The 19,190-nt window shown below is 41.0% G+C and overlaps 1 protein-coding gene and 1 long non-coding RNA gene across 3 annotated transcripts in view; one reads left to right on the top strand and one right to left on the bottom strand.

Moving 5' to 3' along the window:
* Window positions 1–1,757: 1,757 nt before the first annotated feature.
* The window catches only part of LOC140708821 (uncharacterized), a 29,461-nt gene continuing 12,028 nt past the window's right edge, over window positions 1,758–19,190 (bottom strand). The window contains exons 2-4 of one of the 2 annotated variants that reach the window (XR_012089029.1): window positions 17,775–17,870; window positions 5,508–5,600; window positions 1,758–2,052 (exon numbers count right to left, since the gene is read on the bottom strand). This is a non-coding gene — a long non-coding RNA (uncharacterized lncRNA). The remainder of the gene's footprint in view (window positions 2,053–5,507; window positions 5,601–17,774; window positions 17,871–19,190) is intronic. The other variant, XR_012089030.1, reaches the window with a different exon arrangement.
* Window positions 10,914–11,455, top strand: LOC140708820 (small ribosomal subunit protein eS19-like). The gene has a single exon (XM_073005646.1). The coding sequence runs from the start codon at window positions 10,947–10,949 to the stop codon at window positions 11,382–11,384; it is 438 nt and encodes a 145-aa protein (XP_072861747.1). The 5' UTR covers window positions 10,914–10,946; the 3' UTR covers window positions 11,385–11,455.

The raw sequence follows: 19,190 nt of genomic DNA, 5'->3' as shown, positions 1-19,190 counted from the left end.
CTGTCCACTCTCTACTGAAGGTCTGGTCCAAGTGCTGTGATGGAGGCTGACCCCCCTGCTGTGGTTGACCTTACAGGTTCTGGATGGAGCAGAACATTTGTGTGGCTGTTTTGTAATTTTAAAAACTTTTTTATTGAGGTAAAAAATCAATATAACATAAAATTTAGGATCTTAACCTTTTTTTTTTTTTTTTTTTTTTTGAGATAGAGTCTCACTCTGTCACCAGGCTGGCGTGCAGTGATGCGATCTTGGATCACTGCAACTTCTGCCTCCCGGGTTCAAGCAATTCTCTTGCCTCAACCTCCTGAGAAGCTGAGATTACAGGCAGGCACCACCACACCCAGCTAATTTTTGTATTTTGAGTGAAGACAGGGTTTCACCATGTTGACCAGGATGCTCTCAAGCTCTTGACCTCATGATCCTCTCCCACCTCGGCCTCCCAAAGCGCTGGGATTACAGGCATGAGCCACTGTGCCCAGCTGATCTTAACCATTTTTAAGTGTACAGTTCAATGTCATTAAATATATTCATGTTGTTGGCTTCCATCACCACCATCTGTCTCCAGAACTCTTCATCTTCCCAAACTGAAACTTTGTACCCATTGAATAATAACTCCCCACTCTCCCTCTCCTCCCACCCCCTGGCAACCACCATTCTCTGTCTCTGTAGATTTGTTTATTCTGGACATTTCGTATAAATGGAACCATATAATACGTGACCTTTAATGTCTGGCTTCTTCCACGTAACATAATGTTTTCAGGGCGCATCCACGTTGTGGCGTGTGTCAGACTTTCCTTCCTTTTTCAGGCTGAATCATATTCTATCGAATGTATGTGCCCCCCGTTCTGTTTGTCCATTTGTCTGTCCAAGGGCATTTGGGTTGCTTCCACCTTTTGGCTATTGTGAATAATGCTGCTATAAATACATGAGATTTTTAAGGGAAAGTAATGGCTGAGGGTTACGGCAGATCAGCTTTGACAAACAGGCGTGAGCCCCACGCAACAGAGTTCCACCGTCTTCTTCTTGGTGGCCAATTCTTCCACTAAGAAGTGAGACTAATTTTCACAAAGCTCTCAAAATTCAAAGAGCTTGGTTAAACCTTTTCCCCAGAATAATAAGGCTCTTGGCTCTGTACTTACATAAGCGTTCAGTCATTTAGTGGTTCTTGGCACAGCAAGAAGGAACTACTTTGCTTTAAGGTAACTTCCCGATCTTGCTTACATATCAAATAGCTGGCAGCCTAGGCAATATGGTGAGACCTCGCCTCTACAAAAAGTACAAAAAAAAATTGCCCGGCATGATGGCGTGCACTTGTAGTCCCAGCTGCTTGGGGGACTGAGGTGGGAGGAGGATGGCTTGAGCCCAGGAGGTTGAGACTGCAGTGAGCTGAGATCATGCCACTGCACTCCAGTCTGGATGACAAAGTGAGCCCCTATCTTCAAAAAAAAAAAAAAAAGAAAAGAAAAGAAGAAAAGAAAGCTGGATTTCTCTCTCACTAAGGGAGACAGGGAAAACCACTAATTTCTGGAGGGACACTCCTTAATTAGGGCATTCTACAAAATATGTAATATAATATTTAAGACTATGATAAGAATGGGTTAAATTAGGAGTTAAGTTAGATTGGGAGTTAAGAAACAGCAGCTCATGGCTAAGGTGCCAGCTGCAGTTGATTGAACTTTCACGCCTTCCATGTTCACAGTGACCCAGGGATGTTCTTCCTGAAGGCTCATAGGTGGTCCCCAGGGCTGCCACGTGTCCTAGACAAGATGTATGAGGAAAGTAGGGCACATATTCCAAAATAAGAGTTATTAGTTTTTTTATTGTTGATATTTTATATTTTCTTTGAAGTAGCTCTTACTCTTGGAGCAAATATTAGTCTGGTTCCACTGGGACTTCACCCTGATTCAGTTTTCTCTCGAATCCTCAGTTCTAGGCATTCCACAGTAAGTGGATATGTTTCCAACTCCAACTTGTTTGCAAACATGCTGGAAGATTCATAGAGCCACTTTAAATCCCCAGGTCCATAGATGCAGCTATCTCGCCGATAGTAGCCTGCAAGTAAACAAGAAGACATCAAGAGAAACAAAGTGAAACAATAACCAAACAAAAACATCTTGCATCCGGAGAGAAAGCATTCTGGATTCTTTCAGCTCTCTGAGATGAGTGTTTGTGGTGTAAGATATGCTGCTTCACTTGCAAATGAATCTCTCAACTGCATTTATTTGCAAAAGCAGCAAGGGTGAGTCTGAAATAGAATTTTGTGGGTGAATGCAAGTTTCAAACTGACAAGCTGTAGAAATTTATAGCACGAATTCATTCAGTAAATATGACAATGGTTATTCCTACTACCAGGTGACACTTCAGATTTGCAAGATGAATCAGGCATCTGATCACATCCGAAGAGGCATCTATAAGGAAAAGAGAATTTCCCCAAATACTGAAGTACAGAATAAAATATGCTACATGCCCCAGAAACCTATGGAGTACTGTGGAAGTTAGGTCAAGGAGTACAAATAAAGGCCTACATGAGGTAGTAAGTTTTTTAAAAAATTGTCTCAAATTATACTTTAGTTTCCTAAGCATCTTTGCATAGCCAATAAGTGAGAATTTGGACGACTAAGCACACGTGGTCTTACACAGAAGACAGCACTATCATGCTATGTGTATATATATCATGCTATGTGTATATATATCATGCTATGTGTATGGTTGCAAGTTTAGGAAGTGAAGTATCTCTCTTCTCCTAATGACTCTAGTCAGTACATCCTTCCCAAAGAATCCTCTCCACTCCCTATAGCCCCTTCTCACTGACTACCTCCTCTGTCCAACTCCAAGCTGGAACTAGAAGCCACACACTTCTCCCTCCCTCCCACAATGCTTCACCTTCACAGAAACCTGGGGTGCCCCAGAAACCATGCTGGGAAGCCTGATCTCAAAATGCCATGCCCTCTTCTTTTCCTTGCTTTATCATATTGCTACTTTAGCTGCTATCCTGCCCTTAGGGGGAAGCTGAGACCCAAAGGGTTCACGGGGTGTGACCACGCAATGGTGGTGGGGGATGGTTCAGGGTTGGCAGGCACAGGGTTGAAGAGGGACACTATGTTCCTGTGTGTTGAAAGGACCCTGTACATGGACAGTAGGGAAGAATTGTAAGCCCTGCATGGTGTGGTTAGAGGCGTGGCTTTAGAAGATGACTTTGACTTTGGCAGGAGTGTAAAGGAAGGATTTAAAGGATAACGATGACTTCTATTGACAGGCACACGGTGAATTTACGTGCACAACAGGAAAGGACGAGAGACATCAACAGTAGGAAGGGGCTGGGTGAGCTGAACTGGAGAAAGGAGAAAGGTAGCAAGGCACAGGAGCTTTCACTGGAACCACAGGTGCAGGTCAGAGAAAGGAGGCAAGGTTAGAAGTGACATCAATTGGTGTAAGGGAGAGGAAAACCCTGGGTTAGTTTTGCTTCTCAATGAAGTAAAGTTGTAGGAAGAGATGTGGGCACACAGACACATCCACATACTGCAGTGTGGCCCATCTTGGTGTTCTAAATGCAAAGCTGGCCTAGGGGGCATGCCATCAATGTTCTCTCCTAGAAAACAGGCAGCTGCTATGTTTCAGAGCATAGTTTCCCAAACTGCGGTCTGTGAAACATGAAAGTTAAGAGAAAGACATGAACGAGATGAACTACTAAAAATAGGGGTGGTGGTTCTACGGTCAAATAAGTTGGAAAAAGATTGCATGTTGCTCCCCGTATCACCAGATGAATGGCTCTGAAATTTCTGCATTATTTTCTCAGCATTTCCCACATGGATTGGGCCATACCTTTTCTCATCACATCCTTGCAGAGTCTGGTGTTACAGAGTGTGATGCTCTAACTTCATGTACTGCGGGGGTGTCCTACAGATGGGGGCTGTTTTCCCAACTATTTAACCGCTAGTCTGCAGTGAGAAAATGAAGTCATTGGGCAGACAGGGGAACTTTTGTAACAATCTGACAGTACCACAACATCCAGGCAGCATTTTGTTGTTTTTTTTTAAAATTAATCCTTTTCATTATATTTTATAATAATGTTGCTGCACAACTGATTGGAAAGAAAAAACTGGCTCTTCACATATGGGTAAGAAGCACTTTTAAAAAAAAGCAATGACTTAAAGACATTGTTCTTTTATATATATATATATATATATATATATATATATATATATATATATATATATATTTTGGAGACAGAGTCTCACTGTCTTGGCCAGGCTGGAGTACAGTGGCACGATCTCGGCTCACTGCAACCTCCACCTCCCAGGTTCAAGTGATTCTCCTGCTTCAGCCTCCCAAGTAGCTGGGATTACAGACATGTGCCACTATGCCCAGCTAATTTTTGTATTTTTAGTAGAGACGGGGTTTACCATGTTGGCCAGGCTAGTCTCAAACTCCCAACCTTGGGTGATTCGCCTGCCTCGGCCTCCCAAAGTGCTGGGATTACAGGCGTGAGCCACTGTGCTGGCCTTGTTCTCAGACATTTGAATCTCATGGATTAGAAATACTAAGAAGATTAACAAATATATAATGGCCAACTTTTTGTTTTGCCATTTAATTAAGTGACTTCCATCATCTATTTCTAAATATGGTATTTTAACATACATACAAAAGAGGAAGGACTTAATTTCAAATAAAGGACGGTCCTTTAAACTTTGGAAACATGGCTCGTTTAAAAACTTGCTACATTGTCCCTTTTTCTCATTTTGCCGCGGTTCAGTGAGGATTTTATCACGCAGCAGCATTCTTCATGGACTAGGCTGTGAAAATGACTCCAAGAAAAATGAGTTCTCAGCTTCTGGGTCCAAAAGGAAGAGAGAGGGGAAGTGAGGAGGGGCTTTCAAACAGACTCTTTCCCTGAAGGCACTGAGAACAAAACCAGAGTAAATCTCTCCGTGGTTCACAAACAGGAGGTCATTTTCACACCCGTCTATATATTAAGATGACTCATGAACTAAGAATACACCAAAGAATTCTGTAACTTGTTCTACATCAAGCAAACGTGTGTGTGTGAGCAGGGAAGGCTAGTCAAATGCTGCCATGTACAGTGTGTTCCTAGGACTTCGAGGGCTTTCTGCTTTCCATCTAGCTATTACTGCAGGAGGCAGAGACTTAAGGGAGGCAGGTTGCAGTGACAAAGCCCTAGGCTTCAAGTCAGAAGGCCACGTTCTGTTCCTGGTCCTGCCTCTCACTGGCACCTCACGGGCTTGTCATTTTCTTTCTCAGAGCCTCAGTTTCCCTATCTATAAAATGAGGAGGATTTTAAAGCTCTAAATCTATAAGATGAAATAATTACTGCAAATCTACTGGCATGTTTTGAGAGCTATTAATTCTTGACCACTCGCATTATGACCCAGGCACAATCATTTCTGTGATCATTCCAGACAGATACTGTCATTCTTTCATTCCCTCTCTTTATTCTAATGGTGAAAAATGGAAGTTCCAATAGAGAAGAAAAAAGGAGAAAGTGTTACCGTGACAGGCTGTGTGCATAGTTTCCTGAAAAATCCACTTCACAGCTCTAAGACTCGCAGCTGAGATTTCTTGGTTTATGGATCCAGGGGCATCTACAATGTTCGTGAGGAGAGAGACAGAAGTGGTTGGAATCAGTCAGGGAATTGTGGAGGGTCCCTAAACAAGCCGTGTTCTTCCTGCAGGACTTGGGAATTTGTCTATTTGTTCCCTTTGCTGTTGACCCAACCATGGACTCTTTTTCTTGAGACACCAACGAACCAATAAAACAAACCATTAGGGAACCACCTATTCCTTGATCCACCTCTGTGAATCTTTTACTTAATGAGACACGGAAATCGAATGCATTAAAGACTTAATTTTTAGAATGTAACATATTAGCCTTTAAATATGATTTAATATGTATAATAAGGATTCAAACATACAAACTACTTAGCTGAATTTCTAAAACACATTACAGGAAAAGTATTTCCTTGTGACGGGTGTTCTCAAAGGCTAGCATACCTCAGAATCACCTGGGCTTGAAAACGCAGATGGCTACCCCTCCCTGCAGTGTTTCTGATTCTGCAGGTCTGGGGAAGGGCCAGATAATTTCATTTCCAAGTTTCCAGTGCCGACTGCTCTAGGAACCATACTTTGAGAACTGCAGATGTACAAGAAGCTATACCTTTTGATGATGATCTTAGAATGCACCTTTTGGGCTGAGCATGGTGGCTCACACCTGTAATCCTAGCATTTTGGGAGACCTAGGTGGGAGGATCATTTGAGCCTAGGAGTAGATCAGCCTGGGCAATATAGCAAGATCCTATCTCTATTTTTTATTTTATTTTATTTTATTTTATTTTATTTTATTTTATTTATTTATTTATTTATTTTTTAAGACAGAGTCTCACTCTGTCACCCAGTTTGGAGGGCAGTGGTGCAATCTCAGCTCACTGCAACCTCCGCCTCTCCGCTTTAAGCAATTCTGCCTCAGCTCTTGAGTAGCTGGGATTATAGGTGTGCACTCTGCAGGGAGGGGTAGCCAATAATTTTCCTGTAATGTGTTTTAGAAATTCAGCTAAGTGGTTTGTGTGTTTGAATCCTTATGATAGATATTAAATCATATTTAAAGGCTAATATGTTGTATTCTAAAAATTAAGTCTTTAATGCATTCAATATCCATGTCTCATTAAGTAAAAGATTCATGGAGGTGAATCAAGGAATAAATGGTTCCCCAGTGGTTTGTTTTGGTGTTCACTGGTGTTCAGTAATAGCCTGGCTAACATGGAGAAACCCTGTCTCCACTAAATACAAAAACTTAGCCGGGCATAGTGGTGCATGCATATAATCCCAGCTACTTAGGAGGCTGAAGCAGGAGAATCACTTAAGCCTGGGAGGTGGAGGTTGCAGTGAGCCCAGATTGTGCCACTGTGCTCTGGCCTGGGCAACAAGAGCAAAACTCTGTCTAAAAAAAAAAAAATTAATTAATTAATTAATTTTAAAAAGCATGTTTTATACTTATTTTGTAGAGGAAGCGAAGAGATCCCAACATTCTTCTACTCCATCTTCCCAAAACATAGGTGGATTTGAGGAGATTGGTCCTATAGGGTTTTCTTTTAATTATAATTTACTCTTCAATAGTGTGGATTTGAACTGAGTGGATCCACTTATGCCGGAAATTTTTTCAACCAAAGGTCGATGGAAAATACAGTATTTGTGGGATGTGAAATCCACATATAGGAAGGGCTGACTTTTCCTATACTGAGCTCCTTAGGGTATAGCAGGACGAGCCGAAGACAAAACTCCTCAGACACCGAGTTACAGAAGGAAGGGGTTTATTCAGACGGGGGCATCAGCAAGACTTCTGTCTCCAGAGCCAAGATCCCCGAGTGAACAATTCCTGTACCTTTTAAGGGTTCACAACTCTAAGGGGGTGCGTGTGAGGGGGTAGTGATTGATTGAGCAAGCAGGGGGTACGTGACTGGGGGCTGCATACACCGGTAATTAGATCGGAACAAAACGGGACAGGGATTTTCACAGTGCATTTCTATACAATGTCTGTAATCTATAAATAACAGAACCAATTAGGTCAGGGGTCCATCTTTAACTACCAGGCCCAGGGTGCCCTGCCAGGCTGTCTGCCTGTGGATTTCATTTCTGCCTTTTAGTTTTCACTTCTTCTTTCTTTAGAGGCAGAAATTGGGCATAAGACAATAGGAGGGGTGGTCTCCTCCCTTAAGGGAAGGACTTGAGTGTGCATGGATTTTGGTATATGTGGGGGTCCTGGAAACAATCCCCCCATATACTGAAGGACAACTATATAGTTTGACATAAATACTAAATCTGCCACTTCACCATCTCCTTCTTCTTTCCTAGTGTTTCCCTTGGTGGCAACTGTGAAACAGTCTGGACTAGCATCCAACTCCTCATCCCACAATTTTTAATAAAGATAGTCCTCTCTTATTGATTTGTAGTTGGCCACTTTATATAAAAAGATGATTAAATTTGTATCAGTTACATAAGCTGAACATTTTTTTCCCCCACCTTGTCTTTTATCTCAAACATTTCTTGTTTAAATTGTTTATATGTATTTTATGTTAGTGGGATCTTTCCCCATTATATTTCTTGGTGATTATTATAAGAAAGCTGTTGAATGTCTTATGTTTTAGTTCCTTCCTATCTTTTTAGGAAGTCACACAAAGATGGGAAGAAATAAGAAGTCCCAGGTGACTCAGCGATTGCCCAGACCTCTGACCAGATCTCAGACAACACTTTGGTCAGTCTCTGACTCTGCTGAAAAAAGTGAGTGTTCTGTGGACTGTGTGCAAAGGAGCCCCAGACCTTGAAGAAGAGAGGGAATTTGTATCATAATATTCTGGTGTCTTGCCATAATTACAACTAGAAGGAAGGCTGCTTGGAGGGCATCTCTGTACTTCTTTACACTATTAGTGAATGGATCTGTCTAGTCTAAATATCTAGAATAGATAGCCCACAGATTTAGGGAAAATGCAGTTAGTTTTTATAGGATTCTGTTACAGCTTCTGGCCAACATTTTCAGAATGGAGGAGCCTAGATAGATCACATAATCTGGTCTTTGTAGCTAACCACACTGTGTCTGTTTTCTAGGCCACAAGTTATATGAGAGAGAGCGCTCTTAAGCATGTGGTCCTGGCACCTCCTACCTCAACAGGAGCATGCAGAGTCAGGGTCCATTAGCAAACAAATGCCCATAACAATGAAGACAAAAAGCCTAGGGCATGATTTTAAGAAAGATAGCCCAAGAGGAATGTGAGGTTCTAAAGAACAAGAATCAAACAACATTGTGACCAATGACTCCAAAAAAAAATTAGACACAGGGGCTATTTGATCATCTGTGTTCTAAAATGGTAGAGACAGATAGCATACAAATAAAAATAAATAGCATGAACCCATGTAAGTATTGGGAGCAAATTATGGTCGTAAATGAACTAAGGCTTGTGGCAATTGAAAGGAAAACAGAAAGGGCACTTCAGTTATGTTTAATAGAAAGAGATAAAATAATAGACAAAGTTTTAAAAGTCAATGACTCCAAAAGAGCCAAGCAATCTTTAAAAAGGACAAAAATGAAGATCCCATACTTACTGATCTTAAAACCTACCATAAAGCTACAGTAATCAAGACAATGTGGTATTGACATAACAGTACCAATGACATAGATCAAGCCCGTCCAAACTGTGGCCCATGGTGGCTTTGAATGCAGCCCAACACAAATGTGTAAACTTTCTAAAAAACATAATGACTTTTTTTGCAATTTTTTTTTTTTTAACTCATCAGCTATCGTTGGTGTTAGTGTATTTTCTGTGTGGCCCAAGACAGTTCTTCCAATGTGGCCCAGGAAGCCAAAAGATTAGACACCCCGATATAGATAACTATGGTCAATTGATTTTCAACAAGGTTTCCATGGCAATTTGAGGCAGGAAAGAATAGTCTTTTCAACAAATAACACAGAAATAACTGAATATCCACATAAAAAAGAATGAATTGGGATCTCTACCTCATATCTTTAACAAAAATTAAGTCAAAATGGATCAAAGATCTAAATACAAGAGTTAACAGTAAAACTCACAGAAGAAAACATAGGAGTAAATAAATCTTCATGACCTTGGGTTAAGCAATAGTTTCTTAGATAGGACACCAAAAATGCAAGTGACAAAATAAAAAATTTGACTTCATCAAAAGTAACAACTTCTGTGCTTCAAAAGATACAATTAAGAAAAGACAAGCCAGGCACAGTGGCTCATGCCTGTAATCCCAGCATTTTGGGAAGCTGAGATGGGTGGATCATCTGAGGTCAGGAGTTCGAGACCAGCCCTGGCCAACATGGTGAAACCCTGCCTCTACTAAAAATACAAAAAATTAGCTGGGCATGGTGGCCCTTGACTGTAATCTCAGCTACTTGGGAGGCTGAGGCAAGAGAATTGCTTGAACCCAGGAGGCAGAGGTTGCAGTGAGCCGAGATCGTGCCACTGTACTCCAGCCTGGGCCACAGAGCAAGACTGTCTCCAGAAAAAAAAAAAAAAAAAAGAAAAGAAGACAACCCACAGAATGAAAGTATTTGCATATCATATATCTGATAAAGGGCTTGTATCCAAAATATATAAAGAACTCTTACAATTCAATAATAAGACAAATAACCCAATTGAAAAATGGGCAAAGCATTTCTGCTGAGTAGATACACAAATGGCAAATAAACACATACATAGATGCTTGACATAATTAGTTATCAGGGAAATTTAAATCAAAGTCACAATGAGATATCAATTTACATGCACTAGCATGGCTAGAATTAAAAAGTCAGATAACAGCAAGTGTAGACAAGGATGCAGAGAAATTGAAATCCTCGTGCATTGCTAGTGGGAATGTAAAATGGTACAGCTGCTTTAGAAAACAGTCTGGCAATTCCTCAATTAAGAAAGAACATGATCCAGAAATTCTGCTCCTAGGTGTATACCTAAAAGAAATGAAAGCAAATATGTCCACACAAACATTTTTACATAAATGTTTATAGTAGCATTATTCATACTAGCTTAAAAGTGGAAACAATTCAAATGTCTATCAACTATTGAATGGACAAACAAAACGTGATATACAATGAAATATTATTTAGCCATTAAAAATGTAGTACTGATACATGTTACAATATGGATGTACCTTGAAAATATTATGCCAAGTGAAAGAAGCCAGTTTTTAAAGGTCACATATTATATAATCCTGTTTATATGAAAATCCAGAATAGAGAAATCTCTAGAACAGAAATTAATCTAGTGCTTGTTTAGGGCTGGGAGATAGGGATGGGAATGAGGAAAGAGGAGAGAGGAGAGAAGAACAAAATGATAGCTAAAGGGCACGAAGTTTCTTTCTGAGGTGATGAAAATGTTCTAAACACGCTTTCCCCTGGCTGGCAGCACGGAGGCCGCACGATGCCTGGAGTTACTGTAAAAGATGTGAACCAGCAGGAGTTCGTCAGAGCTCTGGCAGCCTTCCTCAAAAAGTCCGGGAAGCTGAAAGTCCCCGAATGGGTGGACACCGTCAAGCTAGCCAAGCACAAAGAGCTTGCTCCCTACGATGAGAACTGGTTCTACACACGAGCTGCTTCCACAGCGCGGCACCTGTACCTCCGGGGTGGCGCTGGGGTTGGCTCCATGACCAAGATCTATGGGGGACGTCAGAGAAACGGCGTCATGCCCAGCCACTTCAGCCGAGGCTCCAAGAGTGTGGCTCGCCGGGTCCTCCAAGCCCTGGAGGGGCTGAAAATGGTGGAAAAGGACCAAGATGGGGGCCGCAAACTGACACCTCAGGGACAGAGAGATCTGGACAGAATCGCCGGACAGGTGGCAGCTGCCAACAAGAACCATTAGAACAAACCATGCTGGGTTAATAAATTGCCTCATTCGTTAAAAAAAAAAAAAAAAAAAAAAAAAAAAGAAAATGTTCTAAACACATTGTGCTGATGGTTGCACTTATGTGCGAATATGCCCGAGGCCACTGAACTGTGCACTCCAAATTGTATTCACCCTTTCCATTTTCACCTTTACCTTATCTTGTCAAAGGGTGGTCAATAGTCAACTAGTATACCTTTTTTTTTTTTTAACAGAGTTTCGTCTTGTCACCTAGGCTGGAATGCAGTGGCACAATCTCGGCTCAGTGCAACCTCCGCCTCCCAGATTCCAGTGATTCTCCTGCCTCAGCCTTCTGAGTAGCTGGAATTATAGGTGCCTGCCACCATGCCCAGCTAATTTTTGTATTTTTTAGTAGAGATGAGTTTTTGCCATGTTGGCCAGGCTGGTCTTGAACTCCTCACCTCAGGTGATCCACCCTCCTCGGCCTCCCAAAGTGCTGGGATTACAGACATGAGCCACTATGCCCAGCCTAGTATACCTTGAAGATCCTTTTTGGCAGCAAAGCAATCCATATATTCCTCTTTTCTTATGGTGATATAATGTGGAATTGAATAGACTTTAATTTTTATGGCAACGGAGGAGTCTTTACTATTTACTAACAGTAATAGTTTTTACTATTTAGTAACTAATTACTAAATAGTAAAGGAAAGTATAATTTTGTATTCAAAAATTAAAATCAATGCATTACCAGGGTTTATATTCAATATACCATTGCTGAGTCTGGCTTGCCAATCTCGTGAAGCTCCTATTGCACACGCACATGAATGGATCTCATTGCAACTCCATAGGGTACTTTGTTATCAGTGTAGTGCTGAGTTGGTGTTTTCCATTGCTTTTCTTGTTTTTAAATTATTATTATTAGACTTACAATTTAATTTGTTATAGCGTGCTTTGCTGACACTAACCCTAGACTGCAGAGGTGTATGTTTGGCGTAGCAATATTTGGGTCTAGAATGTTTCAATGTAAGGCATCTATCACTTAAGGTAAAGCACATGTTTTCCTAAAACTTACTTGTACAGTCCCACTTCATTGGTGATATGTGATGCCTGAATCTGCTATTTGAATAACTTGCATCACACTCTTAGAGTAAGAGTAACACTGTTTCTGTATTAACGATTTATGTGCGGGTTTATTGTGTATCAGGCCAGGACTAGGGTCAAGTGATGAGACATTCACTCTCGGGGTTATGTGAGTGCTGATCCTGAACGTGAACACCTTCTTGAGTTTTATACTCCAGGTGTTTCACATGTCTCATCCTAATCTTGACCCTGTGGTCCCTTACAAAATCCCTATATGTAAGGTCATAAAGAAATAAGTCATTCAAGGCTGGGTGCGGTGGCTCACGTCTGTAATCCCAGCACTTTGGGAGGCCAAGGTGGAAGGATCACCTGAGGCCACGAGTTCGAGACCAGCCTAGCCAACATGGTAGAACCTCATCTCTACTAGAAAATACTAAAAATACAAAAAAAAAAAAAAAAAAAAATTAGCCAGGTGTGGTGGTGTGCACCTGTAATCCCAGCTACTCCGGAGGCTAAGGCAGGAGAATGGCTTGAACCCAGGAGGCGTAAGTTTCAGTGAGCCAAGATCATGCCATTGCACTCCAGCCTGGGTGACAAGAGTGAGACTCCATCTCAAAAACAAACAAACAACAAACAAAACCAGCCACTGAGTTTTTGGTAATCTCTTACAGCAGCCATATGAAACTAATACACATCCTGAGATAAATGAACATTTTAAGTATTGTTTTTTGGTTTTTATATACTGCAGCTTGGTGGGCTAGATGGTGGGGTCTGGCTTTACTATTTGAGGTGGGAATAGCACTTCCAGAATCTGCACTTGTTCTGATGAGCAGAACAAGCTGCTTCCAGGTGGAAAGACTCCAGGGCCCCCCTTGGTGCTGCAGTGCCAGCTGTGATGCTGCAGTGCCAGCTGTGATGCTGCAGTGCCAGCTGTGATGCTGCAGTGCCAGCTGTGATGCTACAGTTGCTGCCCCCAAAGCTGTTAACTGCATATTGTTGCTGAAACTCAAGGCCACGTGGAAAGATGAGTCTATTCTGGTGGGAGCCAGAGTTCACTGCCACCTTCCGAAGCCCAGTACCTCTATTTGAATGTAAGAGGACCTATCAAAAAAATTTAGAAAACCATTTTCAATAGCTAAAGAAAAATTTGAATCTTCTGATTAAAAGGGCCTTTTTTTTTTTTTTTTTTTTTTTTTTTTTTTTTTTTTTTTTTTTTTTTAACTTGAGGTGGAGTCTTTCTATGTTGCCCAGGTTGGTCTTGAACTTCTGGGCTCAAATTATCCTCCCACCTCAGCCTCCTGAGCAGCTGGTATTATAGGCATGTGCCATTGAGCCTGGCTTAGAAAGTACCTATTGAGTGCCAGACAGTTAATTTTTAAAATTTTTAAAAGAAATCCACACATTAGATACTTTCTCATAAAATTTCAAGTCTTCAAAGTCAAAGAAAAAAAACATCCTAAAAGATTATATAGTGAATAGATAATCTAGAAAGGAAAGAGATCTAATTAGTAACAGAGTCATTAGTGACATTTGATACAAAAAGTGATCAGAGCAAAGTTCCAAGGGAGATTATCTTAAATTCAGAATTATGTACCCAACAAATCTATCATTCAAGAGTGAAAACAAATGTAAGAACTCAAATAGTGTACACTACTTTCAGAACATTTATTAATAATTTCCAAAAGATGTACTCTAATTGTATAAAATATTAATTTAAGAAAGAGATAAATGGAATATAAGAAAACATAGCAAGCAGAGAAATAAGTTAAACTCATAGTTAAGTATAAGTAGTTGTTGATAACATTACTTTGATGCTCATGGTAATTGTGAAGAAATTGCCTAAGAAATTGCCTAAGAATTGCCTAAAAAGTAGAAGCAAAGATTAGATAAATCTGTTGTATTCTCTCTTCCTGCCCTAATTTCTACTTTTGACAGAAAAGGTCTTTCTCTTTCAACTCTTATAGCTTTTTTCTTTTTCTTGCCTTATTGAGCTGGCTACAGTTTCCTTTAAAATGTTGAATATGAAAGTGGTAATGTCATCCTTATTACTTTAAATAAAATACTTCTGATATTTCATCTTTAAGAATGACATGTTTGGGCTGGGCACAGTGGCTCATGCCTGTTATCCCAGCACTTTGGGAGGTTGAGACGGGTGGATCACAAGGTCAGGAGATCAAGACCATCCTGGCTAACACAGTGAAACCCCATCTCTACTAAAAATACAAAAAAAAAAGAAAGAAAGAAAGAAAAAAAATTAGCTGGGTGTGGTAGTGGGCACCTGTAGTCCCAGCTACTCAGGAGGCTGAGACAGAAAAATGGCGTGAACCCAGGGGGTGGAGCTTGCAGTGAACCAAGATCGCGCCACTGCATTCCAGCCTGGGCAACAGAGCGAGACTCCATCTCAAAAAAAAAAAAAAAAAAAAAGGAATAACATGTTTGCGGTAGATTTTTGGTAGGTAGTTATACATCCAACTTATCCATGAGTTTCCTCATTTAGCCTCTTCTCCTTTGCTTCTTCGGAACCAAACCAGGTCCATAGACATTCTTTCTGTCAGTTCAGACATTGTTATCGCACTGCTATAAAAAGAAGCCAGGACTTGTGCTTTTGTTCCTCTAAGAGTGTCCTCTCACCTTGAAGAAATCGACTTTGCTGGCTCTTTCTGAGATTTGTGGAAATCAATATCCCCTGCCTGCTTCTTCCCACTTGCGACACTGTGTGATCTTTGCTGCTTTGGAAGCTCCTTCACGTACTTCGTGGTTTACAGTTTCCATTTCTTCTAGTTTCAATAAAGTTAGAGTTTGTAGTTCTCATTTTCCTTATGGCTTTTGGATATTATCCACTGAAGGGGATTGCTAACTTTTTATTGACATCGTCCAGTAAAAATCACAGCCAAATTCTTATCAGAACCTTACAAGCTAATCCTAGTACTAATTGGCAAGTGCAAGGACCAAAAATAGCCAAGAACATTTTGAGCATAATAACTGAAATGATGCTATTGCTATTAGAAAAATAGACTAATGGAAGATAATAGCTTAGAAACTGACCCAAGGAACTTAGACTGAGAAGGAAATGGCACTAAAAATCAGCACTATTCAATAAATGGTACTGGAAACATTAGCTATCCAAATGGAGAAAGATAATATTAGATGTATTGCTTTTGCTGCCCCCCACAAATAATTTTCAGATATATCAAAATCGTAAATCAAAACCAGAAAAACCATTAATAGAAAATATGGGAGAATATTTTTATGGTCTCAGGGTAGGGAAGGATTTCTTAGAGAAGGCTTAAAATATATAGACCATTATAGTACCAGGAAGGCTGGAGTAACAGGGAGGAGGTGCAAGCTGGGTGTGGTGTCTCATGCCTGTAATCCCAGCACTTTGGGGGGTCAAGGCAAGAAGATTACTTGAGACCAGGAGTTCAAGACCACTCTGAGCTACATAGGGAGACCCTGTCTTTTCAAAAAATAAAAATAAAATTAGCCCGGTATGGTGGCACACACCTGTGGTCCCAGCTAGTCGGGAGGCTGAGGCAGGAGAATTGCTTGAGCTCAGGAGGTTGAGGCTGCAGTGAGCTGTGATTGCACTACTGCACTCCAGCCTGAGCAACAGAGTAAGAAGCTGTCCACCCTGCTGCCCCACAAAGAAAGAAAGAAACTAAGGAAGGAAGGAAGGAGAAAGAAAAAAAGAAAGGAAAGAAAGGAAAGAAAGGAAGGAAGGAAGGAAGGAAGGAAGGAAGGAAGGAAGGAAGGAAGGAAGGAAGGAAGGAAGGAAGGAAGGAAGAGGAGGAGGAGGAGAAGGAAGGAAGGGAGGGAGGGAGGGAAGGAGGGAGGGAGGGAGGGAGGGAGGGAAGGAAGAAAGAAAAGGTGAGAGGCCCAAGGTGAAGGGGGAGGGACAAGAGTTGGGCAGACCCTGTGGCAACATGCAGGCTTTAATGAGTTAAAGACTTTTTGGCAAAGCGGCAAAAGTGCTTGAAGCAGGAAAGTAATCCTATCACATCTGTGTTTTTAAATATTAGGTTGCAATAGGTTGCAAGGGGACGGGGAGATATTAGGAGACCATTCAGGAAGCAGTTGCTATAGAGCAAATGATGAAGATGGCATGGTTTGGAATGACTGCGGAGTGAATGGTAAGAAGAGAATGGTTACAAGAAATAGACAGGCTGTGGGCTCAGCAGAACCTGGTGCTTGTTTGGATTTGTGGCGTGAGGGAGGAGTTGGGGTCATTCTGGGATATGCTTATTTTAAGGACCCAGTGAGACACCCAAGAGGAGAGGTTGGGAAACCAGTTGGGCATGTGTGTTGGGAACTTTTAAAATGTATTTGGGCTCCAGGTTTAAATTTGGAATTATTGTGTATAGATAGTAATTAAGGTTGTAAGGGTGACAAGAGCACCCAGAGCAAGGCATAAACTCTGATCCTTAGGCTGGCCATATGTTTCTGTATAGCCCACAAGCTAAGAATTGTCTTTGTATGTTTGAATGGTTAGGGGGAAAATCAAAAGAATAATAATATTTTCTGACATGCGTTAATTATATGAAATTCAAATTTTGTGTCTATAAATCAAGTTTTATTGGAACATGGCCACACCCATTCATTTGGCAGCTTTCAAGCTGAGATGGTTTGAAAGTTTAGTGGCTGTGACAGAGACCTAGAGATAGTGTAGTCTGCATAGCCTAAAATATTCACTGTGTGGCTCTTTTACAGACACTCTGCTGACCCCTGACTTAGACGAAGACCAAAGCATGGTAAGTGAATAGGGCTTTAGGCCACTTTCTGATAAGTGTCCGTATCAGTGGTTTATTAAAGGATAATGAACTGACAAAAGAAGCTAAGAAGCTGCCAGAGAATTAAGAGAACTGGGCGTGGCTCAAGGGTGACCAGCTGATTTATCGACACAGAGGTCATTAATGTCCTTTGGAGGTTATTTGAAAGAAGAGGTCAAGGGAGGAAGAGTGACAGAATGGAGATGAGGTAGGTTGAGGAGCAAGGCATATACGAAGAATAGAAGGAATTGGAGATGGCAGCTGTTGAGCGCTCCTTCCAGAACTGTGGCTGGATGAGAGGAGATGAAGTGTCTTGAGGAACATAAAGGCCTAAGGCAGACTAATTTATCTTTTATTTTTATTAAGATGGAAGAGACTTGAATATATCGAAAGGCAAAAAGAAAGAAGCCATTAGAATAGAATAGGATGAAGATTTAGAAGAGAAAGGATCATCGTTTATACAAGTTTCCTGAGGAGGAAGTTTCCTTGAACATGGGTAGGTTTTGCTTATTTCAAGATGTGCATAAATAGATTCTTTCTCACCGGGTGCAGTGACTCATACCTGTAATCCCAGCACTTTGGGAGGCCGAGGTGGGTGGATCACTTGAGGTCAGGAGTTTGAGACCAGCCTGGCTGACATGGTGAAACCCTGTTTGTACTAAAAATACAAAAATTAGCCCAGCATAGTGGCACATGACTGTAGTCACAGCTACTTGGGAGGCTGAGACACAAGAATTGCTTGAACCCAAGAGGCAGAGGTTGCAGTGAGCCAAGATTGTGCCATTGCACTCCAGCCTGGGGATCTGAGCAAGACTCCACCTCCTAGAAAAAAAAAAAAAGATTATTTTTCTCAGCCTACAAATTTTTTTTAACCAATCCCATCACTCTTGTTTCTTCTGGTCCAACGTTCCATTTGCCCCTCAGGTTTCTTTTTATTGTTTCCTTAATGAGGCCCAATTGTCTCACCCTATCCCCACCAATCTAAATTAGACCTCAATGGTCTGAATAAATGAGGAGATGCAGAGTTTGGCCAGGCTCAGTGGCTCATGTCTGTAGTTCTGACACTTTGGGTGGCCGAGGTGGGAGAATTGCTTGAGACCAGGAGTTTGAGAACAGCCTGGGCAACAAAGTGAGGCCCTGTCTCTACTAAAGGGGGGGGAAAAAAAGAAAAAGAAATGCATGTATAAAATATTTGTATTATAAATATTATGTAATACAAATATAATCGCAATACAATTATATAATACAAATATATAATAAATTTAATATTTATATAATATATATGTATTATATATAATCTTTACATTATAATATATATAGTTATTTTACACACACACTATATATGTAAAATAAAATCACTATCATGGCGTGGTGGTGCACACTTGCAGTCTTAGCTATTCAGGAAGCTGAGGTGGGAGGATCGCTTGAGCTCAGGAGTTAGAGGTTGCAATGAGCTGTGATCGTACTACTGTATTGGGTGACACTCTATCTGGGTGACAGAACGAGACCCTCTCTCAAAAAAAAAGAAAAAGAAATATTTTGACTTTGAATGGAAGGATTTTTCTCTGTTGTTACAAGAAGAAAGAATGTATACAAATTCAGACAGCTGAGGGAGTTTCCATCTGTATTCTCTGTTTTGTGTTGCTATAACAGAATACTACAGATGGTAATTGATAAACAACAGAAGTTTATTAAGCTCACAGTTCTGGAAGCTGGGAAGTCAGAGATCAAGGGGTTGCATTTGCTGAGGAACTTTATGCTGCACCATCCCATGGTGGAACACAGAAAGGCAAGAGAGGGTGGAACTCACTTTTATAACCAACCCACTCTCAAGATAACTAACCCACGCCCATGATAATGACATTAATCCACTCATGATGGCAGAGCCCTCCTGACCTAATCACCTTTTATTAGGCCCCACCTCCCAACACTATTGCATTGGAGATTAGGTTTCTAGCACATGAACTTTGGGGAACAC

Source organism: Chlorocebus sabaeus, chromosome 17 (genome assembly GCF_047675955.1).
Source record: "Chlorocebus sabaeus isolate Y175 chromosome 17, mChlSab1.0.hap1, whole genome shotgun sequence".
NCBI classification, from domain to species: domain Eukaryota; kingdom Metazoa; phylum Chordata; class Mammalia; order Primates; family Cercopithecidae; genus Chlorocebus; species Chlorocebus sabaeus.
The sequence above is the reverse complement of the archived record's forward strand: the minus strand, read 5'-3'. Positions and strand labels throughout refer to the sequence as shown.